The following is a 27435-nucleotide window of genomic DNA, read 5'->3' as shown; positions in this document are numbered from 1 at the left end:
TGCGCAGCAGCTACATATGCTTAAGAAATATTACTGCCAAATAAATTGCGAACGTTTCATCCAAGGCTTTTCCATAACACTAACAGTTTCATCGCAAGCGGCGGTGCGAGCGGTGCCCCTTGGTTTCAGTCAAGTTTCAAGCAAGATTCTAACAGTAACTCTTGTATGATGCAAGATAAATGATTTGTTCAACATAATTAGAATTATTTTAGATCTTACAGATTGGATCAGATATTTGAGATATTTCAATTTATAGTCACCGTATCGGACAGTGACAGGATACCACGATTTCAATTTCAGTTCCACGGACGCCACGGACCACGCTTCCAAGGCATGGCACCTGACTGATTTGCCAATATACAGTGACTTGCCACTTGTTTGTAGTCCAACTCAAAATAGGTACTAATTCTAATATTCTCTCTGCACTGGCAGATCCAGAAAGGCGGTCTGGGATGCCGCGCCTTTGGGGGTACATATAATAATATACACCTGAAAAGTTTCTTTGAATTCCAAAAAAATGTTTTGGATGTTGATTCCTTACACACTGCTGTGTAATTCAATGCAAAAAAGATTGTAATAAAATCTCTTATGTGTTTACTTTATTCTAAGAAAATAAATATTTGTTGATTTTGGGCGCTGCAGGCCGCAGGGGGGGGGGGCATTTGGGGACAGATCCGCCAGTGCCTCTTTGTTGATTATTATGCCATGGATTATGTGGATACTCTTACACATCACACTGAATAGCTCAGAAACTAAAAAAGCAATACCCTAAACACTTCAGGGAACATTCAACATTAATATTTAGATATTTTTATCTATCAATAATGATAGCTTGATTTCAATTTCAGATAGCTAGGTTTCAATTTTCTTGATTTTGGTTTCAACTTTTGCTTTCCAGTTCAAATTAAATAGATAGGTAATATGACTTTACCTGCATCATTTCATGGCTCAATTTTCTTTCAAACAAATTGAAATTGTAGACTGCTTGGTGCTTGTGCTTCATGACTTGTAGCTGCAATGGGCAGCTATCGCATTGACCTTTTGGTTTAGTATCTCTTAGGCTGTAGCTTAGCTGCTGTAGGCACCAACTTGCTAACAGTGTCACTCCCCATGCTATCTAAATTGAAATGTGCTGCTCAGTTTATTTTGATTATTCCCACACAAAAAAATCTTATCAAGTTGATAAATGTATCATCATCATGGGCCTTTTTTGTCTATACTTATCTCTTTAGATAATTATTTGCAATTTTACCCATTTTTTTCTTCTTCCAGGTGCTGAGAAGCTATAAGAACAGATGTACCAAAATCAGGATTACTCATAGTTCTCAAATATGTAAGTACCATTAGTTCTTTTTTAGTGACAAGCAAGCAAACCCTACTCATTGCAAAGCTCACATTCCACATGCAAAATGTCAGGGCTGTGGAGTCTAAGTCAGAGTCGGAATCGCCAAAATCTTACCGGCTCTGACTCCTGAATCAGAGCTAACGCTGCATGGTTCAACGTCATTCTCTGCACCAGTTTGCTTGACGATACTACGCACATTTTGTCATAAGAAGGCTATGCTTTTGTATTGGAAATTTGGACTAGCGTTTTCAGCAAAACAAGCGGAAAACGGCGGATTCGCCAGAACCTGTTTTTCATTCTGCATGCTACCTGTAAAGCACGTTTACAATGCAAGGCATTGGTACGCATAAAGTAGGTATCGTTTCAGGTAGATATCGTTTCAGGTAGATATCGTTTCAGGTAAAGTAAAAGCATCTTCACAATGTCATTATTATTATCATATGAATTTTGAGAGAAGCGTCCGGAGTCGGAATCGGAGTCGAAGTCGATTTTGAAGCCGTTGTCGGAGTCGGAGTCGGAGTCACCCGAAAATCCATCGACTCCGCAGCCCTGCAAAATGTGACTTTAATCAACTTCTGCAGGCCAACCACCTGCATATTGAAATTAGAAAGTGAAGGTGACATTTGATTGTTGGCATGCTGCATTAGCTTCTTACTCCATTGTGACATTCTTTTACTCTGTTGCAATGGCTCAAACTTATAGGTTATGTGTAATTGCATCCGTTATTTTCTTTCAGGGCAGATTACTGGAAGTCGAACCCCCGCAAGTTTTGCGATGTTTGCAAGTGCTGGTTCGCCGATAATAGATCTGTGAGTTCCCCGAGAACTGACATAAGTATCCATGTTATTTATTGCTTTTCAAAGTCGCTCTTATCATACTTGTAGAGTGCCTTGGAAGTTTCAAAATACTCTGTAAGGGCATTGTGATTATCTGTTTTGTTCTGTTTTGTTCTTCAGTGATTTTCTCACATTCTGTTGGGAATTAGATATTTATGTCTTATGAGTCTATGACTTATGCAAACTTACTGTATTTTGGGCTGCAGGTTGTCATTTTGTCATGCATCGTCATGAACACTCATTGCATTGTTCTGGATTATGTTGTGTTGTCTTCTACGCTCGCCACTAGCGTATCCTGCATTGCTTGCCTTCTTCCGTTTCTGCCGTAAATCGTAACATATCACCAGCGCATCAATTTCACCAGCGCATCAGGCTAATTCACCACCGATCTCAGTTGACACCCCCTCCCCCCTCCCCTCTCCCCGACGGCAGAGTATCGAGTTCCATGAGCGCGGCAAGCGGTACCACTGATCTCAGCTGACACCCTCCCCCATCCCCTCTCCCCGACGGCAGAGTATCGAGCTCCATGAGCGCGGCAAGCGGTACCACTGATCTCAGCTGACATCCCTCCCCCATCCCCTCTCCCCGACGGCAGAGTATCGAGCTCCATGAGCGCGGCAAGCGGTACCACTGATCTAAGTTGACACCCTCCCCCATCCCCTCTCCCCGACGGCAGAGTATCGAGTTCCATGAGCGCGGCAAGCGACACCAAGAGGCGGTGCGCGCCCAGCTGGCCGACCTGGCCCGCCGCGGCCGACAGGACCACATCCAGAAACAGCAACTGGACGCTGAAATGGAACAGATGGAGAAGGCAAGGGAGCGAGCGGCTACCGCACCATGGCCCTGGGGCGGTAGCCGCCCGAGTCCCCCGCCCGAGTCCCCCTGCAGGGGACTCGGGCTCAATCTGTGAAAGCTCGAGTTAAGATTCGTATGAGGAATGATTTTGCTGTCTTTTAGATGCATCAACATATGGATGAGGGTTCGAAAAAAAACACGTTAAACTTAAATGTAGCCTAATGTTGATACTTGAGTTGATAGTGTGATGTGAGCCATTTTTAGCATCCTTTTGTTGGTTTGCCGTTTTGCCGGATTCAGTGTGTGGGTGTGTGTAACTGTGTATTCTCAGGTGCGTGTTTCCACAGTGTTCTCAAGCATCTTTTATCCATCCCTTGGCACATACGGTAACAGAGCTGCCCTCCCCAGGCGGCGATGGCGGCCTTCAAGAAGGACCTGGCCAGTAACCCGGACCTCGCCCGTCAGTACGGAGTCAAGGTGACCAAGAAGCCGGGCGCGCTGGGCCCCGGCGAGTACGGCCCCACGCTGGACGGGGCCCCGGTGCCAAGTGAGGAGGGCCCCTCCATGGACGGAGTCCCCGTACCCAAGGAGACCCCGGCGCCGCCGCCAGCAGAGCCGGCCAAGAAATGGCACGAGGCCAAGTCAGACCAGGGCTACTCCTACTACTGGAACGTTGATACTGGCGGTGAGTGCTGGCTCGCGATCTCCGAGAGATGCGTTAAGGGCATTGGAAGTTATGTACGTCTTATTTGTCGGGAAAGGATGCAGTGTACTGTTATGTATCGTTGCGAAGGGAAAGAGACGCAAAATACGTTTAGCAACTGCACAAGTGATTCGTTCATTACCCTCTCGACTCTTGGTATTAGCACTTGCGATAAAGGAATTGTTTTATATGGATATGACCGCAAAGCATGTATGCTCGGAGACAAAAAGTTCAAGTTGTAACTTTTTGTCATGTGGCGTGCTATGCTGTTTTCGTTGTGACGATGACAAATACGCTGACTCCTTGTGTTCTGCCACCGGCAGAGGCCGTGTGGGAGCCACCCGACGAGGGGTACGTGGCTCTGCCAGAGTGTGCTCCTCCGCCACCGGACACGGTCAAAAAGGAGCCAGGAGCCGTCAAACAGGAGCCGGGAGCCGTCAAACAGGAGCCGGGGGCCGTGAAGCAGGAGGCCGACAGTGACGAGCCGCCGCCGCCGGCGGAGGAGGTGGTGGGCCCGGCGGCCCGGCCCGACCCCTACGGCAGCCGCTGGGAGACTGTGCACAGGTGGGTATTGGCTCCGGGCAGGGGGCGCTGCGTCTGTTCCTGTGCAGCCAGACGATCACATTAGCACGGGACGATTACGTTACAAAAGATCGTAAGACAAACGGGACATAGGCACTGGGCAGTAATTCGTCGGAGTCGTTATGTGCAGAGATGTCGCCACTGATCCACATGTGGCGCCGGAAGCTGATCTCGTGTCCGAGTCAGATAAAGCTAGTGTGACAAAAAAGAAACTGGTTCGATGCTTTGATTCTGACCGGTATAAATAATGAACTCGTTTTTAGGTTACGTTACATCATCCGACATATTCATCCAACATTTTCTTCGAGTGCCGAATATTTTGTAACGAGAGTGTGCTAATTTTTATTATTTTTTGGTGTTTCGCTTTTCCATTCTTTTTTAACTTGAACGACTTCGTTTGCCCTCCCTTCGACCCTCTCCTGGAAACGATCAGCCTCTTCTAGACAGTCTGATCTGACGCCGACTTCTGCCCCTCCGTTGTTCCTGAGCACGGAGGTGTCTGTAACAACAACGGATAGATCCCTGACCTCTGACCTTATCTGTTCCCTGACATCTGACCCCTGGCTGTTCCGCGCAGGGAGCCGGCGGTGCCCGTAGATCTACAGCTACCGGAGCAGCACCAGCCCAAGGTGCAGCCGGCCGTGCCCCGCGACAAGTCGCGCATCGTCTTCCGGCAGAAGACAGTGGCTTCCCTGGGTGCCGGCGCGGGTGAAACGTTCAAAAAGCGGCGCGTGGAGGGCGACAAGCGGCGTAACATCCGCCAGAGGACAGACGACTGAGAGAGACGTGTGCGAAGTGGGCACTGACATTATGTGAATGTGTTGATGGTTGCTGGTCGCGACGGGCCTTGGTCGTGACTGAACGTCAGTAAACGCGATCGCGCATATTGTGTTTTGGAGTGATTATGGATTTATTGACACCTGTGGACTAAACTACCGCTACCTGTTCAACATCGTACCGGCTAATGGCTAGCCTATGGTGAGATGCCGGGCTCTGCCACTACTCAATGCCTATTCGTATGTACGATCGGCTTGTAAGACTTGCTGGCGTCGGATTATAGCACGTGTCTGTGTTTGTGTGTGTTTTTTTCTGAGATGTGCTATATGTCTGCTCTGGGAAAATATCCCGTTGAACTGGACGATGCCCTATGTCATTCGTGGTTTCGCCGTGTGACCTTATTTGTAAGAAAAGATACATAGAACTCATCGTCATGCTCATATATTTTGTGTTGCTATCAGTCGTTTCCGGGCCCGTTTATGTTTTCTTTTGTTTTTGCAATGCCATAAATACCTAACTGCACTGTTAACCATTGATCATTACTCTTCCGTGCGACATGAAGTACCTAAATGTGAGAAAATGAGTTTTTAAACAAGAGCTCCAAAATCGTGCAGTCGGTACTGAACTTTCATTTATGTTTTTAAAATGTTGCGTCGAGAATCAATATTCGACTTAAGGTCAAGTACAAAAAGAATGGTTTTCAAAACCGCAAAAAATGCTTAGAGCCGTCGTCATGACTTGCACGACGTTATGGACTGGACATGGAGTATTTCAATAATAGTTCTCAGTGATATGAATTGTGTTCTCATTAGTACGACTCATTTAAAAGGTGTTCATGTGGTTATGAAAATGCAGGATTGAAAATACTTTCAGCAGTTATAGACGTAGTATGAGGTTCAATTATTCCGGCATATGGATGGGGCCCAAGATTACTTTACTACTCTACTACTGCATATGGATGGGACCCTCATGGCTCATGGTCGCTCATGGTTGCCCATAGGGGTTTTCCTCTGTGTGAAGGAAAAGTATGACAGTGAATCAGGCCAGCTACCAAATTTGCTACCACATACCGTTTGTTTTGTATCGTCCGTTTGATAGCGAGTGGATGGGCGGAGCTCTGCAGTTCGGGAACGGGTCGTGGATTGAAATTCTGGATCTATTAAATGTCTCATTATCAGGTAAGCTGGGATTCTTCATTTCTCATTTAGTTTGTTTCAAACATTGAGCTAGTGACCTGTTGTTCAGTGACATTCGATGGTGCCTCGGGTCATGCTTTTGCGTCAGAAGTGTCTTGTCACACCTTTTGTAGTAATTTGCTAATATAATAATTGCAAAAACAGTGAGATAGTCTTTTCATATTTAAGAAGAAAAATAATAGATTTTTGTCATATATCACAACAAATATTCCCATACAGCGCCCAGCGGCCAGTGCTATTATGTTCGTTGTTCGGCATATGCTTTGATTGCTCAAAATAATGAAACAACTTCTTTCTGAAGTTACTTAAGTTTTCTGCTCTGAAGTTCTCTGTTGGTAGGTTGGAGGTCATAAATATGAAGTGCTATCTGCATTCTCACACAGTGACATTTAACTTTCTCATTATCTGTATAAGAAACAAATCAATTAGGTAATACAAATAACATTTTTTCAGATAATAATTATCTTTGTCAATATCCACCTTCATATAAAGGTTTAATTAGTAACATAACACTGGCAGATCCAGTGGGCTTTGGGGACTTATGTCCCTTCCCCCGCAGTAGCTAAATTCAATGAAAATTTGCAGTTTTTAAGGATAAAGCTAAAACTTGACAACTTTACCTATGAAAAAAGTTTGATTTTAACTGCACAGCACTGCATAAGAAAACAAGATCCAATGAGCATTTGGAATTTGGGGAAACTTTTTTTTGGTAAGTCCCTCAAGCAGCATTTAAGATCACCTTTCTGGATCTGCGAGTGTGGCTTCCGTGTGAATGTGTTATTGTCTGCTTTAGCCTGCACTTATGACTTATTGTATTTCTTAATACATTTTCCGCATAAGTAGGTAAAATTGTTTTTTATATGCCTAGTACCTACTGCCCATGGTGCCTTAATCAGTTTGGGCTGCATGCTTAGAGATTAATTGTTTTTTTCTTATTATTACTTTGAAGTGTGAACTGCCAAAAAGTTTTGTCACTTAGCATAACATCTCTAATTTTCAACTAGGCCTACTAACCAAGTTGACATTGTATGACCAGATTTGAATTGCTATTGATGTTAATGTAGCTTTTGATTTCCTTTTTGAAATGCAAAAACTTTGGAATTTGATACGTCTTAGAAAGACAAAGTTGAATTCATTCTGTGTATCATTTTAGCAGCAGCAATAACTATACAGCAAGCAGGTAACTGCTGAAAGTTTAAGCTCAACCATTTACATCTGCCTGATGCCTGAGGGGGTTTTCATGCCAGCCTGACCTGGGAGCACTGACGGGGTTTTCATGCCAGCCTGACCTGGGAGCACTATGCCATTGCCCACTAGCTGTGATAGGTATCTGGCCTGGGAGCACTACCTATGTCATTGCATACTAGCATTGGTAGTTGTTTTTTTACCATTGCCTTGGTATTGTAAGGCAGTACAATAATTTTGTTCATTAGGGCTCTAACTTAATTAGATTTGAGGGAGCTAAGTTCAGCATATGGGCCATCTGGGCCAAACTTAGCAATAGTTGCCTATAAAGTTACAAATACAATTACAAAACAATAGTTCATAAAAAGTCAGGGCTAAGTTAGATGTCTGTATGATTCTAAGAATATGCTGACCTGACACTGTCATTTAATATCAAACAAAATCCTACAGCCAACGTCTGTTATCAATCACACTGTGTCCGATCTGGTCTGCCAGGCTCAATCACATCATGAACATCATCCCTGCGATGCAGTCCGACATTTTCCCTTATCGCCCTGATGCTGAGTATCATAACCACCGTGTTTGGGTGCAGGAGCGGGGTGGACTACATACCAGACTAAGGGCTGTTTACTGCTGTGCAAACATCTGATCTGGTTCGATGTCTACAACTCCGCGAAATCAAACGTAGTTTGGTCTCATTGCTTTTTGAATGTATTTTGTGCTTAGTTGGCTGGTTAATTTCATAGCTATTCAATAGAATGTATGTAATGTATCTGTAGTGTAAAGTTTTTTTTTTTTTTTTTGCTGGTTCGCGTCACGCGTGGCGGGTGGCGAATCCGTGGTCCAATCCAACAAGCACTGCTCAACTTGGACCCGGATCCGAACCCACCCACGCAACCATTCGGACAAAATGTCTAAATAATAGTAATAATAACCTGCGGGTTATGTGCTGCGGGTTCTATCGTTATCATTATCGCCAGATATCGTGGTAATAAGAGCGGCGGCTGTATAGGAGCAGCGATAAATCTGTGGCCGTATCAGAGTCGCGATATGTCGGAAGAAAGCTGCGGTAGACGTCTCATTGTTATCAGTGGTGTCGACGCGTGTGTCACTACAGTGTTGTGTTATCTGAGTGGAATGTTTGCTCCCTGTGGGTGTCGTATGAGGAGGTGAACAGTGGTGATCAGCTGGTCCCCGGTACGGTGGGGCAGGTCGACCGGTCACGGCTCCCGGCGGTGGCCTCTGCTCCCCCGCGGCCTACCGGCCCGTCTGGCTGGTGTCCAGGGGCGCGGGGGCGGTGTGCTCCGGTTAGCGCCGCACCCTACCCCGCCCACCGCGCCGTACCCCGCCTGAGCCCATCCGGGGACCATTGACTACCAACCATCCACCTATCAGCTAATATGACCTTTGCGCGTGCACACTGCCCTCTCGACTGACCGGTGACCTTTGAACACGTCAATGCTCCTCGCCTGACCTATCGCTGCTAGCTGTCATTCGGCTGCTCGTGGAGCTAAGCGATGATCCATAGGCTCTGACCGTTCCCCCTTTTTCTCCACAGTTGGGCCTCAGCTGACGGACGCGTCTAGAATCAACTGACCGATGGCCAAACCTGAGAAGATGAAGGCCAGCTTTGTAAGTCGCTCCCGCGCCGTGCCGCCCCTTCCCCTCCCCACGCCGCTCCCTGCCTCACCTACAGAGGGTGACGTCATCCTTCCCCCTCCCCCTCCCCAACGGCCGCGGACGGGTCCCGGGCTAATATTGACCAGTGGTTGGCACGGCCAGCCCTGGAGCGCTCTGTCCTCGCGCTGGAATTTAAATATAGCCGCCGGCTCACACTCGACAGTATGTGACCGGCGCTGACGTTACGTGACCCTGAATTTGCGCGCGTGAATGGTGTGGACGAGCCTGCTTTTTAAAACGGCCGGCTCGTGTGGCTCGCGGTATGCAGAGTTGCGGTGCCCGTTTCCGCCGCGGCCCCACCGATACTGTTGACATGCCTGCACTGCGCGTCATCCCGTTGTCAGATCGCTCCGGCTGTTGACGTTTGGCTGGCTGTGGTGCCAATACCGCAATTTGCCGGTTATTAGAGCTGCCTTGAGTCGCTCCGCGCGGCCTTGCCACCTGTGCTGACGCGTCTGTTTTTCCTGTAATGAGTCCGACTGACGGCAATTGTCACCGTTATCACTCCTGAATACCACAAACGCGACACGTGAAGGACGAGGGTAGTCGCACGCACCACGCTGCACCCCGTCCGCCGCACCTGTCCTGTGTCAGTGCCTGTGTGTGTGCCTGCGTCAGAGAGCGGTCTGTCGTCAGGGCTGGCCGTCACGGGACGGGCTTCTCGCGCTTCAATCGATCAGACCTGACGGCCCGACGTGGCCGACGAGCTGGTTATGCAGATTAGAGCAAACTCCTGACTCGGACCGTGGAAGAGCCGTATAATTTAGAGGTGATCCACAGACGATGATTGGCGTGAATCCATTAGATTAAGTGGTCGCTGGATAACTCTGCGGACAGGTGTGCCCTGAAGACCTAAAACGTCCTCACATTAGGCCGCGCTCGTAGTCGTGGCCGTTCAGTTTTGAAACACGTGCCAATGACAGGTGCCAAACGTTCCGTAACGTGACTCTCAGTCGGAAAAATGTATGCAAATGTTCCTGTTTTCCATACGTGGCTGCGTATCGTGTCTCGCTTCTATTATCTCTCCCCGTCACGTCCGTCGGAGCTGTCGGTGGCGGCTCAGAACGCTCAGCTCTGCCCCACTCTACTCCACTCCACTCCACTCGCCTACTCTTCCGCCCCTCCACTCGCCCACTCCTCCGCTCCTTATAACATCCAGTGTCGGTCCCGGTCTAACCCTTGTTGAACCGTCATTGTCCGGTATCGGTTCCATCTACCCCTGCCCCCGTGACCGCCAGCTGGACAATCGGTGCAGTCGCTCCCCCGTGCCCTGCTCCACCTGTCTCCCACTGTTATCGACACGATCACACTGCCGCCCACCTGCCGCTTTTTGGGGGCTTCGGCGCTTCGCCCGCATTCGTAACCCTTCTACTGTCGTGCGCCTAAGCGTCTGTTCTGGCTAGGTATAATGAATGCCCTTAACGTGATATTGAAGTCGGTCAGATTATGTCATTTGACACGTGTATAAGCTGAATCCTTGTCGGACTTTCCGGAAAATCTGCCGAGTGTTGATTTTTTCCACGGCAATTCGATCGATGTTTAACATCTTCTCCACTCCTTTGGTTCCTGACTAGTCATTACAAGCCACAGGCGGCACTAGACAGCTCGTCAGCAGTCATTACGATAGGATTTGGTCCGATAGGTAGTCGGCTGGAGCTTACGAGATATTTTCACATGATTACGTTGCCGTAAGTTTGCGAATGATTCCAGTAAACATTCTTGTATCTATATTAATTTCGTTTTTTTTTTTGCGTTTAGCTTTTTACGAAGTAATTGAATGTCACCACCGGTATCGTAATTTTGACACCTTTTTATGGAACTTCTGTTTTTGCCAACAATAAGTTGCACCACAATTTTCCCTATCACCAGGGGCAGTAGGGCAGTCCTTGCTATCTCTTGTTCCTAACCCCCACCTGTGACCGACAGTTGGACAAGGCGCTGAGCCTGAAGCCGCGCCGCGCGGGCAAGCCGGGCCGGCCCCAGTCGGAGCCGGACCCGGAGGAGCAGGCGGAGCAGCAGCACCAGGCCTACATCATGTCCATGAACCCGGACGAGGTGGAGCACGCCTTCGAAAGGATGCTGGTCAGTGGCGGAGGAGAGGGAGAGGGTGTGGGTGGGGAGGATAGAGGGGTGTCGAAAACAGGCCGGGCCGACATAGGGAAGGTATTTGAATGATCGTGTTTGGGGTTAGTGTGCTATTTGGAGTGGTTTTACTACCTCTATGGTTTTTGTTCGTTGAAAAACGGCGTATGCCTGTCGACGTTCACTTGGAAGGACCTTTCAGGCAACTGTGTTTGTTTGGCGAAAGACATGTGGCCACTTGTGAAGATATTGATGGCAATTTATACCGTCGATGATGACTTATTGACAGACAATACTCAGGCACGACTGAAGCCCGGTAGCTACCCTCTTGTCAATATACTAGCACATTACCGTCGCTACTGTGACCTGTCAGCGGTTATGGCCGGCGCTAGGCTGGCACTAATGGCAGTTAGCGCACCGTCTCGCAAAGTAATGACACGGGCTATTGGCGCATCATTACCCAGTGCCCTTGTTCGTCTTCTGAGCCCATAGACCTGTTTATTGAGAAGGATTGTGATTAGCGGGTGACCTCAGCCCTTTCGTGGCTGTGTATTTTTGCTGGTGGATGATGCTGTGATTGCATTGTCGCCCATCCGCCCGGAGGCGCTGGTGCGCGATGATACTCGCTTGTTTGTCGGCGTGAGTTGACCTGAGCCTTACGCAATCTGCCGACGCGCCGAGTTCTCGCTCGCTGCCAACCCGCGCGATTGAAATGTCCTTGTGTGCGCCGCGGTGTCTGAACGATGGTCGGTGACTAACCCTCCCCCTCTCCTCACAGGACGATATGAACCTGACGGAGGAGAAGAAGACGCCGCTGCGGATACAGGACATCGAAAAGAAGCGCAGCATGCTGTCCATGCATTCCAAGGGCTCTGCGCCGGTGAGTGCTGCCGTGGTTTTCTGATTGATGGGTAGTATGGACCGGCACGTGGCCGGCCCTCTCGCGTAGAGCGGTAGTCGCCGCGGGCACACGCCGTCCATCCGTGAACGGGCACTCAGTTGGTTCATTTGCACCGCGAGTCTAAACATTGCACGGTGCACGGTCTGCACATGATGCAAAGGAAATTCCATACATACAGCTGTTTATAAATCATCGCCGGACATTTGGGAGATATACTGATTTCGATGAGGTCTGGTTGATAAACCTTCATTCACTGCACGGATGACGCTACAGCTCCACCGTCTGTCACCGCGGCTGCTGTGCATGAAAGACAATCCCATTTCTGGTAATTTCCTCACTGCTCGACCACCAACGATCACCAACGTACCCTTCCTTGGTGCGAGGCTACCGAGATGCCATCCTCCCTCACACCACCGCTGAGGCGCCGGTGTGGGGCGCCGAGCCCGAGCTGGGCTGTTTTTATTGACCGGCGCCGGGCTGCACAAAAACGGTCATCACTCAGGGGCGGCCCGCATCGGCCGGCGGCCCGGTCACGAGGCGTAATTAACCCCTCTGGGACGGACGTGTCGCGTGCCGCTACTTCGTCTGTGTGCTCCTGCCCCAATATGTGTCAGTGGTCTGTCCCTTTCATATACCCTTCATCTTCCACTGACCTTTTTTGTCTCCATGCCCCCATCCGTCTGCCTGTCCCGCTAAGTCTTCTCTCCCGGCTTTGTCGCCACTCCAGTCCCGCTTTTCTCCCCTACCATTGCCCCTCGTCAACTTATTTGCCAACCTCTGTCCATGTCCCAGCTCCCCACCCCAGCCCAGCTTATCCCTGCAAGCACAGCGGCGGGGTAAGACCAGTCCCGTACCCCGCCGCTGTGCGCGCGCCGTCTCCCCACGGCAGCTGCGGTGGCTCGCTGGGCTGCGTCTCTGTCTGTTTGCTCTGGTAACACACCGATAGCCTTGACCCGCTATCGGCCCTCGGCCTGCTGGCTGGGCCGGCACGGTAGAGGAGGTCCTAACGCCCCCGGCAGTGAATCTGGCTTCAGGTGAACAAAAGTTGTCATGTTTTTATAGAAATTATCTGCCCTCTGAGTTTTCAAGTCGTTTTGTATTTGTCCCTAAGAAACCTGTTTGTAGTTTTAATGGTATCCCGTGTTTCGCTAACTTTCCAGCTGAATTTATATTTTGTAATAAATAACTCGTATACAATTTATCTTTTGGGCTGCTGCAGTATAAGATGACGGCGGCATGCCTTTGCTGGTCATGTTTGGCCATTGGATATCTACGCCTGTTCCGGTGTCCGTGTGACCGATATCCATACCGGCTGAGTCACCGGGGATCGCCCCCGCCGCAGCCGCAGCCGACGGAGCGTACCAGTCTCCGTCCCTTCTCTGACCCTCTGATCCTCGTCACCACACTGTCGGCTGAGTCGCGGGTCCGATTCAGCCGTATCGTTCCCCGGCTCAGGATGGGACGGCGGCTCCGCGCGCTATCTCCCCTGTACGGATAAATACTGAGGCGTACACATTTGATACGGCTGTGACTGGGTGCGATCCTCCTAATCTCGGCTCTACACCGCATTACTCTGTACGTTGTACTGACAGTTATACTACCGTTCCGAGTTTGGCGCACCTCACAACGGCTGGCTGGGCTAAGGTGCGACCTTCGCGTCTCCCCCTCCCCTCCCCCTCGGTCGGCCGCACCCTCAGTATGACATCATCCCGCTTCCCACTCCTCCGCTCCCCTCCCCGGATGTACCGGCCTTTCGTCCGTGATCTGTACAATTCTTGGTCGCCATACATGGGTTTCCTGTCCACTGTCAAATATGTCAATATCTACCTTCTACACTTATTTTTGACCTCTCGAATATCCGATATTCTGCTCACCCTTTACAGGCGGACAGCCTGTTGTGGTTATGCTAACCTGTCTTAGATAACGATAAGAAACCCACTAATCAGTTGTCTGCATTACGTGCTACTGCAACTGCAGTGCGTTTATTCGTCGTTCATAGTCATCCACGTCGAATCAAATACGCGATACAATATCAGTGATTTGGGGCCTGCGCTCTAAGTTATATCCGCGCTTTGAGTTACTCACACTTGAGCTTAATGTGGTCCGCATTCTTCGTTGACTCGACCAATCATATCTGCATTCATGCCATCCAATAGAGTATTATCCCAATCTCCCTCCTTTCTCCTTGCTTCTATGCATGATCCTTACGCAATTATAATGCCCCAAGCACTTAAACCATCTTCCCTCTTCATCTAGCTTGACTGCTGTTTGGCCCCTATTTTGCTGCAGCACTATCATCATAATGCTAACAGATTCTCCCCTTTAGCTCTGTGCTTCTCTGAGACCTGACAGCCGTTCGTACCCTTTCAGCGGCAGCGGAGTCGATTCGTCTCTCCACACGACTACATCTCGTACCTCGGCCAACCGGACCTGAGCGTCCAGAAGACCTATCAGTGCGTGGAGTCGCTGCGAATCGCGCTCACCAACAACCCGCTGACCTGGGTGCAGGAGTTCGGCACCAAGGGACTCAAACAGCTGCTCTCGGTGCTCAACGAGTGCTACAGAGGGTAGGTGTGCTCAGGGGGAGAGGGGAGGGATGAGGGCTTGTGTGGGAAGGGATGTAAGGAATGGGTGTGTGGGTGAGTGAAGGGAAGGAGGGAGGATGGTTGTGCGGGGGGGGGGGAGGAAACGGGACGGTCTATATCGAGTGGGGGATATTAATTGGTCTGTGGAGAAAGGACGGTATGCGTGTGTGGGGGAGGGACGGTGAGGCGGGGTGGGACGGGGTCGGTACAAGGGACGGGTAGGGTAGTAATGGGTCCACGATTCGACCTTGATCGAATGATAGAGGTCGGTGCGCGGATTAGGTTACTGAAGTGGTTGAAGGGTGGCTGTTGTACCAATCTCGAGTGGTGTACAAAAGCGTGGGTTCATGGGTGATGCACGATTTAGCGACGGCAGATACATCAAGTGAATGTTTCGAGGGTTGTTTTGCCGGTATCTAACCTAGATAAATATATACCCCTTATATGGCTACCTATGTAACAAATGTTTTATGCAATCCTCGTGTCTCCTCAGGGACAGCAAATGGGATCGTATTCAGCTGGAGTGCGTGCGATGTCTCAAGTCCATCATGAACAGCACCGTGGGTCTGAAGCAGATGTTGGAGCAGAAGGAGGCGCTCACCATCCTGGCCCGCTCCATCGACCCCGCCAGGCCGCAGGTCGGTGGCCAGGGGACGACTCAGTGGGGACCGCGCAGATATAGGAAGATAGGGACATGACGTGACGGCCGGGGAGCCGGGGATGGCACGCGAGCAGACGCTCAGTTTGTTGGGATTAGGTACTGAATAGTGTCACTAGCTACAGAATGAGAATCTGAGACACCAACATATTTTTTTTTTTACTTGGAAAGAGACCATACGCTCTATGCTTCCCACGAAGACTGTTGCGTACTATAGGTACGTTTTTCGCTCTCTTTCACAGTGCTTGAAGCTCAATTAAGCCATGTAATAGTTTCTCGCTCAACAGTGACACGGTCACACGATATTACTCGCTACCTCCACTGCTCTGTTTCCGCTCAGTCTAACCCCCCCCCCCGCCGTCTCGGTCCCCCCGTCCACAAGTGATGCCTGTCTGTCTTCCTCCGCCGCTCAATCTAACCTTCCGCCGTCGGTGCGGTCTCTCCCGTCCACAGATGATCTCTCCCTGTCCAACCCTCCGCCGCTCAGTCTAACCCCCCGCCGCCGGTGCGGTCCCTCCCGTCCACAGTTCACGCCACTCTGTCTAACCCCGCCGCCGTCGGTGCGGTCCCTCCCGTCCACAGGTGATCTCTCCCTGTCCAACCCTCCGCCGCTCAGTCTAACCCCCCGCCGCCGGTGCGGTCCCTCCCGTCCACAGTTCACGCCACTCTGTCTAACCCCGCCGCCGCCGGTGCGGTCTCTCCCGTCCACAGGTGATGCAGGAGGCGGTGCGCATCATGGCCGCTCTGGCGATCGTGCCGCCTCGCGGTCATGCCTGTACCCTGGAGGCCATCACAATCAGCGGCGAGTTCAACCAGCGCGAGCGGTTCGCGCCCATCGTCCAGGGCCTGATGGACAGGAGCAACGATCAACTGAGGGTGAGAGGCGCAACTTCGCGGATGGAGAGGGGAATGACTGTAAAGAGATCATGACCAAAAAAGAACATACGATGTTCTGCATCCCGTTGAGTATCTTTTTGAGGATGCACAGACTTGTTTAAGAGGTCGGGTGTTGATACTGGATCTACATTTATTTTCGGTATAGCCCGTATATTTTGATTGAGCGACTTGAACGTTCTATTGTGAATGTGCTTACCATCTACCACCTGTCCGTGTCTGACCGTGTGCCATCCTCGGCGCGTTTCCAGGTATCCACCCTGCTGCTCATCAACTCGCTGGTCAGCTCCCCCGACGACCTGGACTTTCGGTTACACCTGCGCAACGAGTTTATGCGCGTCGGACTGATGGACATTCTGGAGGTGAGCACCAGTGGGCTGTGATGGCGCACACGTGCGGACTGCAGCCTGGGCGCTGGTCCTGCTTGATCCCGCTGGATAGCCGGTTGGATGCTGCAGCGATGGAGTTTAGAACTATAGAAGGCTAAAAGTCACAGCGTGAAATATAATGAGGGGGGGATGCTGATGATAATTCTTGCCTGTCAAATGTTTTTCTTGGGAAGTTAAAGATAAATTTGCCGTGGCCGCGCCGTGTTTGTTCCGCCCGTTGCCTGCAATGCTGATCTCGTGTCCTCCGTGCTGCGCCAGGCGATGGAGTCGGAACAGGTGGACGACCTACAAACACAGCTGAAAGTGTTCACCGAACACCGCGACGACGACTACGAAGAGTTCTGCCAGCGCTTCGACAACATCAAGCTCGAGCTGGACGACATGGAGTCGTGTATCGAGCTGCTGAAAAACACGGCTATGAACTCTGCCTGCGAGCCGTACCTGCTTTCCATCGTGCAGCACATGCTCTGTATCAGGGACGACCACAGCGTTAGGTGAGCGACACGCCGCGCTTTGTAGGCATCACTTCATTGCTGAGGTCTCTCACGCAGCACCGTGTCCTTTCGCATGTTTGCACTATGGTTGCAGAAGCGAAGCAATGAGTTTCACACATTGAGCTGAGGCCGGCTAGTGAACGATGAGTAGCATCGCTGGCTGATTGAGGGACTGCCACATCGAAAGGGTCAAATGTCATTGGTGCCGTTTCGTCTTCGCTTTTTTACCGTGAATCAAACGTTGGGTGGGGCTATTCAGCAGCGTCTAACGATCTTTTCTTTCCTATCAGGGTGGCGTACTTCAAGCTGATCGAGGAGTGTGTCTCTCAGATCGTACTGCACAAGTCGGGCGTGGACCCCGACTTCCGTGCCACGAAGCGGTTCAAGCTGGACGTGGAGCCTCTGATTGAGACTGTGGTGGAGCGCAGTCGCCAGGAGGAGGAGCGGGCCTCGGGCGAGCTCAACCGCCGGCTGGATGAGCTGCTGACCAGCAAACAGGAGACAGAGGCGCTGCTGGCCTCCACGGAGCGCCGCTGCCGCGAGCTGGAGGCGCGGATAGCCAGCGGCGCCGGTCCGCCCGGCCAGCTGCAGATCCCCGCTGGCATGCCGGGAGTGCCGACCGGCGGCGGCCCGCCCCCGCCCCCGCCGCCCCCGCCCCCGCCGGGAGGAGCGCCGCCGCCGCCTCCGCCGCCCCCGCCACCGCCGCCCGGCAGCATCCCGCCGCCTCCGCCCATGCCGGGCATGGGTCCGCCCCCGCCCCCGCCCATGCCCGGTATGGGCCCGCCGCCGCCGCCGCCACCGCCTGGAATGGGTCCGCCGCCCCCGCCCGGCGCCCTGCGAGCTCCTCAGCCGATACAACTGCCCTACGGAATGAAACCAAAGAAAAAGTGGAGCCTCGCCAAAAATCTCAAACGCGCCAACTGGAAGAAGGTACGACCCGTCGACCACTAGCCACCATCTTTGAATGGTTGATGTGTTTGTAGTTCTCGTTTGTTATCGCTTTCTTGGAAAAGGTGTCATTGCTTCCTCACTAATGACGTTGCAGTTGAAGTAAGACGTCGCAGCGCTGGCGTCTTCTCACTCGCGGACTTTCTCTAAGCTCTCCCAACATTTCCCCCTTGTCACAGGTGATGCCACAACACCTGAAGGAGAATTCCTTCTGGGTGGGCATCAACGAAGAGCGACTGGCCGACGAAGACATTCTGGAGGGCCTCCAGAACCGCTTCTCGTCCAAACCAGTCGCTGTGAAAATGGACACGGATGGCGCTAACGCCAAAACGAAACGGGTGAGTTCGCTGGGGGTTGTGACGTGCTGGGGCTGTGATCTGCAGATGACTCGAGGTGATTTGGTTAGCTGATACTGTGCTGTGAAAGGTCGACCTTTGTATTGAGCGTGAGTACGATCATTGTGGTAGGTAGGTAAGTTACGGTCGTGATTTCTGCAGTTTTGTTTAGCGGCACTCAAACATAAGCAGTGTGTACTTGTATCCCAACGCGTAGTCCGACGGCTGCATCTGGTGCTTGTAATGCTCAAGTACGATGCGTCTTTCAGGACTGATTACTCATGATGCCATTTTATAACATACGTTATTCTCGGTTTCATAGCTACATGGGCCGTCCATTCTTTCAAACCGACACCCTCGCCGCTCTCTCTCCTCCCTCTCTCCTCTCCCAGACTAAGGAGCTGCGAGTGCTGGACGGCAAGGCTGCCCAGAACCTCTCCATCCTGCTCGGCGGCCCGCTGAAGCACATGTCGTACGAGGACGTGAAGCGGGCGATCCTGCGCTGTGACGAAGAGGTGTTGACCGAAACGCTCACCGAGTCGCTGATACAGTACTGCCCAACACCCGATCAGCTGAAGAAGCTGGAGAACTACCGCGCCGAGTACGACGACCTCACTGAGGCAGAGCAGTTCGCCATCACGGTCAGTTCAGCGGGAGAGCGGGGAGGGGGTCGTGTATGGTAGAAGGTAGACCAATGACTTTTAAATAGGTAATGGTAGTCTGTCATGGGATTTAGGGACGTAATGGGTGCCTCAATATTGCCGTCGGATGGCCGGAGACAGATGAAATATGACATAGCAACAGCATTTGCGCATTTAGAGCTTTGACGGATTTGTCCCTTTGGGTGGCTTTGGGTTCTTCGTGGCTGACGGGCAACCTTTATTTCGTGTGTGCTTTTTGTGATCACTTGTAGTCTTCTCTTCGTGCACGTCGGCATTGCTGGTTAATTTCAGCAGTCAATTTGCTGTGCAATTAAGAGAAGATGGGCTGAATGAACTACATCAGTCAACTGATTAATGAATGGATGTCGCTGATAAGCACAAAATCAGTGGGTTTTTACTCCTTCAGGAATTACAGACGACTTGGTGACTTGATGAATCTGATTTGACGATCCGCTTACTATTTGATGTGATGAATGCATTGTTCTGTTGAAGTGAGGCGAGACTGCAGTAAGAATGCATTTGATTGAGAAAACAATTACTGACTCAAGCAAAGATTGAACAGTATTTCTTCTCTTGCAGATTGGCTCTATCAAGCGGTTGTTACCACGGCTAAAATCAATGAGCTTTAAACTGCGATTCGCCGAAATGGTACAAGACGTCAAGCCGGTGAGTCTTCAGCCGGAGGAAGTCGCCGGTTCTGTTGCGTCTGTTATGTTGAGCTAAACGTAGAACTGTCACACATCTAGCCTATTCTGAACTTAGCTCCAATGTGTGTCTCCTTTATGCTGTGAATCCGACGTGTATCAGTCCCTCACCACTGGCACAACTGCTGACTCAACTCTTTCTCCCAGGCGATCGTGGCGGCAACCGCGGCCTGTGAAGAGATCATGTCTAGTAAAAAGTTCGCGCGGATGCTGGAGCTCATCCTTCTGATGGGTAACTACATGAATACAGGATCACAAAACGCGCAGGCAGTCGGCTTCGAGATCAGCTACATTGCCAAGGTACGCCCCCCTCGTTCGCTGGTCACCAATGTCACTTCTGACTGCTGCCCGTTTGTTTCTAATCATGGAAGGTGTTTACCTATTGGTTCAGTTGTGAGTTTGGTTTGTTGAAAAGAGCTAGAGAGCAGGCATAACAACGAGAACATGTTTGAAGCTTTTAGGATTTTATATGCGCTGCATATCTTGAGAAAGTTTTGATCTTTTTCTTGTGTGCCATTGAGCCTTCAAGGGCGTATTACTCCTTAGCCGGCGCTCCCATTAACTTAAACAAGTAACCGCACACAAGCCATTATAGTGGATATGCACTATGCATGCTTTTATTCGCATGTACTAAATAGTTAGTCTAACAGGTGCATCTGTTCGCGCGCTAACCATCGCCCTTTCCGTCCCCAGTTGAACAACACGAAGGACGTGGAGAACCGCATGACGCTGCTGCACTACCTGGCCGAGGTGGTGGAGAAGAAGCACCCCGAACTGCTCTCCTTCATGGACGAAATCAGCCACGTCGAGCGCGCGTCAAAGGTGAGGGTTCCTACTGCAGTTATTCAGATTCATCGTGATTCATTTGCTTCTGACATTCTGCAGCTGGAATACGTTAGAAAGTATTGTGAGTAAACATCGTGGAGGTGATATGATGAGCTCGTCTTTACTTTTTAGCTACCAAGTGCCGATGGGCAATGTAAAACTATTGTGCCCTAAAATCGGAATCATCATTATATCTCAGCGCCGCGGCTCAGCCGCCCGGAGATCCTTACGGCTGTGCCATTTCTGACATCGCCGCCCTCTGCCCGCTGCAGGTATCTGAGGAGCAGGTACGGAAGAACATGCGGCAGATGGAGGCGGCCACCAAGAACCTGGAGACGGACCTGAAGAACAACAAGGTGGCCCTCTCTCCTGACGACAAGTTCGTCGACGTGATGACCGACTTCGCCGTGCAGGCGCGGCAGCAGGTCGACATCATCACCACCATGGCCGAGAAGATGTCGGAGCTCTTCTCAAAGATCGCCGACTACTACGTGTTCGACAAGCAGAAGTATGTGATGGAGGACTTCTTCGGAGACGTCAACACGTTCGTCAATCACTTCCAGGTGAGAATTTGGAAGGGATCCTATGGGCGTTAGTCATATGTGTTGTTACGTCATTTACTTCATTTTTATTTAATGTGACGCTAAGCTGATTTATAATTTGAAGCCTAATAAATAGTAAATACTATGAATCATGCCACAACTTTGGTGACTTGCCTGTTATACAGACAATCTCTTGGTGAACACCTCTGACACCTCTGACATCCATACTGCCGCCTCCAGAACGCCTACAAGGACAACCTAAAGCTGCGCGAGACAGAGGCCAAGATCGAGCGGGCGCGCGAGGCTAAGGCCAAGGCGGAACGGGAGCGGTCCGAGAAGCAGTCCAAGAAGCAGGCTATCGAGGCCATGATGAACGCGCCTGACGACCAGGAGGGTGTGATGGACAGCCTGCTGGAGGCGCTGAAGTCGGGCTCCGCCTTCAGCCGGGAACAGAAGAAGAAGCGGCCACCGCGGGCGGCAGGAGGTGGGTCCATGGCGGGGAGAGCGAGGGGAGGGGAGACAGGGTAGTTAGGGGAGGTGTAGCGTGCTTTGGGGTAGCGTTCGGTGTCGGAAAGAGTTGTATATTTTAAGGATTCGTGTAGCCAGCTGTACATCTGTTCATATCGTCGTTGTAGCAAACAATAGTTGGTCGTGCAGCTCACTGGCCGGCTTAACCGAGCATTTACAGTGGGTTTTCACGAAATTATTGCTTCCGAAAAATTTAGCAGAGGGATCCGCTCCTTTTATATTTGAGCTTGAAAGTTCATGCTTCAATACTTCTTGTCATTCTTTGCTTGTGGACTCCTATTTTGTCAGCGATATTCTTGCCGTTACATATCATTAACATTTAACATTGTATTTCATGCTTCGCTTTTTTAGAGCGCTTTTCGTCTTGTTTGTCCGTCAAGAGTTTTGCTGCGACTTATATGTGTGTTCGATTGAGCCTATAGTAACGCCTTCGCCGCTTCTGTAGTCATGTGACCGTTTCGCAGCATTATAGTGATAGTTCCGTATCGGGTCTCATTGCGTCGCTGCGGCTGCCTCCCTCCGTTCACCCGTCCCGTTTTGACCGTCTCCCCGTCCACAGCGCGCGCCAATCGCATTCCGATGGGGTAAGCCGCCCTCCCGAGCCTCCGCATGTGGCCGCATGAGGTGGAGCTGACCCGCGTGACTGACCCCTCCCTCTCCATCACTGACCGGGCAGCACTGACTGGTCTGGCAGACCTGGCGCACTCACTGCAGACACGGGCCGACACGGGAGGTGACACTCGGAGCTGGAGGTGACACTGACACTCGAGTCTCGCTGGGATGGTGATACCCCCACCTAGGTTGCACTAGTCCCGTGTGACGAGTTTCAGAGTCGATGATACTGGCCACAAGGCTCTGAATATGTGTTCAACTTGGTATTTTCTCCTTTTTTGGTTTGGTTTACACATTCTTTGTACATGTGTAAATATGGAAGCTATTTTCTGGTGACTCGCCAAAAATGCAACGCACAAAATACATTCGTTTTCGGTAAACAAGACGTTGTGAAGGCATGATACACCAGGCATTACACTTCATTGACGATGCTCATTACAGTATATGTACAGGGTGACAATGTTCAGTTTCCAAAAATTTCGCCACATTTTCCATTCCTAAGGTTACAATTTTTTCTAATCCGCTCATACACATCCCACCCATGTCTTGCTGACCACGCAGGCTACGTTTTACATTCCGGATTCCTACTCAATCCCATTTTCCAGTGGCCATTGGCCACTGCAGTTTTTTTCGTATGCTAGGATAAGCCCATGTTGCGTAGGCTACAGACCTCTCGGCGGCGCCCCACCAGGGTAGAGTGCATTTGCCGTGGGGACCTGACTTTGGACTGCAAGGTTTAGCTGTTGGTGGCCGGATATACCTGCTGCTGCTGCTGTTGCTGCTGTTGCTGCTGCTTCTCGCTGACTGCTGACCTCGCTGACCTTTCTGACCTTTTAATGACCCCACGGTGACCCGTCGATGACCTTACAGCGGGCAGCGGGCGGCTGACCCGGTGACACCAGGGCCTCTCTGGGTATTGGCTCCGTCGCTGCCTGTTCAATGGCAGGACGCGAACTATAATTCGCGACGCGAGTCCTGTTCAATTTGACCATCTGAACTGAATGGGCTCGGTGATTGGTGGTTCCTGGTGGGTTGTTGGTGCTCCTTCACAGGGTTTGACGTTTGCAGTGATGAGATAGAGAATGGGTTTGATCACCGGGAGTTAAACGATTGCTGCACCGGGCACGATGTGTTGTTCGTGTGATGTGGCGCCTTTTGTACAGTTACAGGGGCATGGTGGCACCCACAGACGAATTATACGCGGTTTTCCCGACCGAGGCATGGTGTGGTGTTGGTAATTCCGAGTGACTTGCTAGCCAAGGGTAGGGCGTAGCCAGTAGGGCGTAACTGAAAAAATGCATCACAACTTCGTTTATTGAAATGGAATCGCGAACCGGACGTATAGTTTCTAGGAGGACTCTTCCTGAAGCGGATTCTGTACGCTGTTCGCTCTATTTACATTTAGGTTTTGTTATTGTCCATCAAGGTTGCCGAATAGCGGTTATTTTCCCTTTGAGTGTAGCTCCTGCTGCTTGGTTTTCTCATATTAGAGCTAATTTTACCGTACCAGAGAATGCATGCGGTGTGCTAACGTTTCTTTTCTCTTTTGCTTCTCTTCGGGATTATGCTAATATCATTAGCACTCTCGAAGACATGCCGCGGAATTGATTAATGTGTGAAGTTTGCTCTTAGCTAGGCAACTGAACCGGCAGCTTTTGTCTGGCTTGGTGATTTCTGGCTATTTTAACAGCCGTTTTCGCATCTAGTAGGGCGCATGCTGCGAAGTTACTTTAGAAATTATCTCTTTTTGTAAGTGAACGCACACGCATTTCTTAGTTATCTAAGCTTGTGCCTTCCAAGAAGCGTCGTCATGAATTGTAGCTGCCCAGTGTTTGTGTCAAAAATAAGCCAATCACCCCACTGATTTTCAATTGACCCGTTATATATATCGTTTTCCGAGGAAAGGCACAGCGGTAACGCATTTTCTACCTATGTAGCTCTCAAGACGGTCTCCTTTCTGCTTAGTTGCAGTCAGTTTACAGTCACATTTCGTGAACACCTCTCTTGCAGTTAACCTCTTACCATTCCCCTCCCTGTCTGACGTGGTTTAATGTCGTGTTGCAGCCGAGAGACGTGCCCAGCTGAACAAAAGTCGTTCGCGCAGTGGCCTGGCCACGTCACCGGGTAGCAGAGAGCTTGTGAGAGGGTGAGTTTTACGTGCTGGCATTGGCCGATGTTCTTATTGATTCGCAAGAGCACTAGGTAGGCTATCGAAGGTTGGTCATATTATCGGCCGAAACCAGTGGGGGAAACTGTGGTCAAATCTTCTATTTTTGGAAGCCTTCCATTTTTGGAAGGACCTTCCATAAATGGGTATGCATTTTCCAAAAATGGAAGGCTTCCAAAATTGGAAGGTCTAATCTCAGTGTTCCCAACTGTGATTCACATTCTTTGATTTAAGTTACGGCCTTTTTAAATGTGTAACATTAATAGTTGATTTTGCCATTTATGATCATTGATATAAGGAGAAGCAGCAGTGCTAGTGTTGGTAATACAGGCATGCTATGTCAATGTACATAGTGATATAATAGCATGGTGTCCTGGCGCACTGCTCTCTTTTTCTACTTCTAGAGGACACATAGAAATTCAGAAGAGAAAACAGCTGGTCAATAACCAACCAGGAGGAACACAGCTATAGCCCTGACAAAAAATGGTTTAAATTAAACTTACTATTCCTCATATAAATTGAAGATTCATGCTCCTTCGATAGAAAGTAACACGAAAAACGGCGCAGCAACGCCTATTTAATTCGTCCCATATTCCGGAAAAAAACATTGAAAAATGACGAGACCTCCACCCAAATGTTTGGCAAAAGCCTTAAAAAATTGAAATCAACCACACAATATGCTAATAAATGCAGAAAACGGCAACAAATACAAGTTTTACTCGCCACTACACTCCCGAAACCGCCGCACTCTGTCCAGACAATTCCGCACTGTAAATAAAGTCGGCGGTATCGAACAAACATGGCCCGTCACTAAAGTACTTTTAAGGATATTTACTTTTCGTTTTTGATGCTTTTTGCTTACAAAATGTTTGATAAAGTCTTATAAAACCATCGTTTGTCGGTAAATTTTTGTCAATTTTCCACGACTCATTACTTTGAAAAATTACCTAAAATACATCCACGCTAGGATTTAGGCATCCACGCTAGATTATGGACACTTCACTATGGCGAATAGAAAGCGACCAGGGGCGATAGTCGCATTTGCCTCATGTTCGGCGGAAATCGGTAAGTTCCAACATATGCGCAACATTTTCTATATTTGGGTACGATGACGTCGTCAGCGTACCCATTTTTGGAAGGTGCGTACCCATATATAGAAAATCCTTCCAAAAATGGAAGGCTTTCTAAAAATGGAAGATTTGACCACAGTTTCCCCGACTGAAACTGGATAAATGTTGCTACTCAGATAATGCCGGCTCATTCAAAAGAGATCTTAAGATCTGTTTTTGTTGGCTCGCTTCCGATGACTTTATTGTTTTAAACCACTTGTGTTTTATGTTATCCTGTACCTTGAAGAGGTTTCATTGTTTTGGATAAGTGATTTAATTGGCAGGTAGTGTTTCACTTACCATCCACCGTCGTCTGCCATCGGCAACTGAACTCTTTCATGATCACACATGGTGACTGATCTTACGCCGTCGTTCTATCCCCAGGATCAGCAACGAAGACGAGCGAGACCACGTGGTCATCGGCGTCCGGAAGCGGTCCGACCTCGAGGCGCGGGACCGCGTGCGGGACACAAACCGCATTGACGAAACGAACAAACTGCTGCAAAGGGTATTGGAGCTGGACTCGTAGCGGGACGGGCGGCGCTCCGTTAGTCTTCACATAGCGCAGCCCGCGCTGCAGTGCTGCAGTCGGCCAGAGATAATACAGATAGCGCTAGTAGCATTCACGGTCTGCTGAGGGGTCGGCACAGGTGGTGTGGCCAGGTGCTCTCAGAGGAAGTTCAGGTCTTCCCGTCTCGTGTGGGACGCTGTAGTCCGCCGCTGTGACGCCACTGGCAGCTCTTACCGGGGTGTTGGCCGCCGTCTTCCCGTCCCGTGCTTCTGAGCGGTACCTGATGTACCTGGCGCGGTGAGCGCGGCCGTCCGCCTGACTGCGGTCTTCTCGGAGTGACAGGGTGACACGCGCACCGGGCCGACGGGCGTCCCGGCCGTGGTGTGGAGTTTTCTCCCGCCGACCGGCCGCGGCCCTGCACGACTGGGCTCGACTGGCACACTGATCTACCACCACACAGTCCATGACTGATCATTCTACGCGGGAGCCACCACCGAGCCGTCATTTAACCGTCATTCTGCGCCCGCGCTGCGGTCATTTAGCGATGTGTCTCATCCATGCTATGCAGTGAAGTAATCCAGCGCTGTGGTTAGCCTTATCTAGATCGGCAGGGCGTGTTTATTCAGAGTGCGGTGCGGCCCCAGCCGGGGCTGCTGCTGGTGCGACCTGGCTGTCATCTCACCCTGTGCGTGGATCTGTCGTGCGTCGGATCGTGTGAAAAGCATTCCGGCCGCCGGGCCCGTAACCTGTGCCTTGAACAAAGCATTCCTGAATGATATTTTTGCTAGCGGCAACCCTGTGATGATGGTGACCGTGCGTTGTGTTTGGGGCCGTGCGTTTTGGCGAGTTTTACCCATGCACTGTGGTATTCCGTCTGTGTCTGTGTGTATGTGTGCCGTGGCTGCGCGCCGCGTTGTGAGGGGTTGTCGGTGGGGGTCTGTGTCTTCCGGGCGCGCGGAGCCCTCGGCCGGGGTCGAGTGCGGCCGGTCGACCCGGCGCCACACTCGCAGTCTTCCAAGTCCGAGCGGTCGCCGCCGCCGCGCCCGTGGCCGTTACTGTGTCCTTTGACGCGCTGTTGACATTTTTATCCAGTGTACTTAATCACCGTCATGGTTGTGCGTGTGCCTATTTTACCCGCTTGTGTGCAATAACATGAGCTCGCTTGGTAGTGGAGTTTTTGAAGTGATGGTTCTTGCAGATATATCGGAAGACGCATCAAAAATAGCAGATAGGGCCATAGGCTCGTTCAACCTCAGGGACTGGCACAGCGATCGGGACGTTTCACTCTGCCCCGACCCAGCTAGTCAACGGTCACAGTCTTCGAACTGGCCCCCGGCGCGCCCTGTCTGCCTTCTCCGGCGAACACTCCGTGGGAGCGTGGGACGTGGGT

The 27435-nt window shown here is 50.6% G+C and overlaps 2 protein-coding genes across 6 annotated transcripts; both read left to right on the top strand.

Annotated features, from left to right (window-relative positions):
* The first annotated feature begins 34 nt into the window (after positions 1-34).
* LOC122394185 (WW domain-binding protein 4-like) lies at positions 35-5480 on the top strand. Of its 4 annotated transcripts, none has more exons than XM_043390893.1 (7): positions 35-331; positions 1273-1333; positions 2082-2154; positions 2858-2992; positions 3385-3661; positions 4003-4243; positions 4839-5480. In XM_043390893.1, coding segments are annotated over exons 2-7 (930 nt in total). In that variant the 5' UTR covers positions 35-331; positions 1273-1331; the 3' UTR covers positions 5041-5480. The 4 variants fall into 4 exon arrangements, with proteins under 4 accessions (XP_043246828.1, XP_043246848.1, XP_043246839.1 ...); XM_043390913.1 differs by having other exon boundaries at positions 79-103; XM_043390904.1 differs by having other exon boundaries at positions 85-163.
* A 433-nt stretch (positions 5481-5913) lies between these two features.
* On the top strand, positions 5914-27213 carry LOC122394172 (protein diaphanous-like). Of its 2 annotated transcripts, XM_043390871.1 has the most exons (20): positions 5914-6216; positions 8978-9051; positions 11026-11181; positions 11960-12061; positions 14453-14649; positions 15161-15305; positions 16037-16201; positions 16471-16581; positions 16867-17102; positions 17393-18032; positions 18230-18388; positions 18778-19026; positions 19627-19713; positions 19899-20051; positions 20445-20573; positions 20849-21139; positions 21359-21602; positions 22206-22230; positions 24323-24404; positions 25919-27213. In XM_043390871.1, exons 2-19 carry the CDS (start codon positions 9019-9021, stop codon positions 24384-24386), a joined length of 3186 nt encoding a protein of 1061 aa, XP_043246806.1. In that variant the 5' UTR covers positions 5914-6216; positions 8978-9018; the 3' UTR covers positions 24387-24404; positions 25919-27213. The 2 variants fall into 2 exon arrangements, with proteins under 2 accessions (XP_043246806.1, XP_043246801.1); XM_043390866.1 differs by lacking the exon at positions 22206-22230 and having other exon boundaries at positions 5916-6216.
* Positions 27214-27435: the final 222 nt, after the last annotated feature.

This window comes from Amphibalanus amphitrite, unplaced genomic scaffold, assembly GCF_019059575.1.
Source record: "Amphibalanus amphitrite isolate SeventyFive unplaced genomic scaffold, NRLGWU_Aamphi_draft 000025F_arrow, whole genome shotgun sequence".
Lineage (NCBI taxonomy): Eukaryota > Metazoa > Arthropoda > Thecostraca > Balanomorpha > Balanidae > Amphibalanus > Amphibalanus amphitrite.
This window is presented reverse-complemented; position numbering and strand designations above follow the sequence as displayed.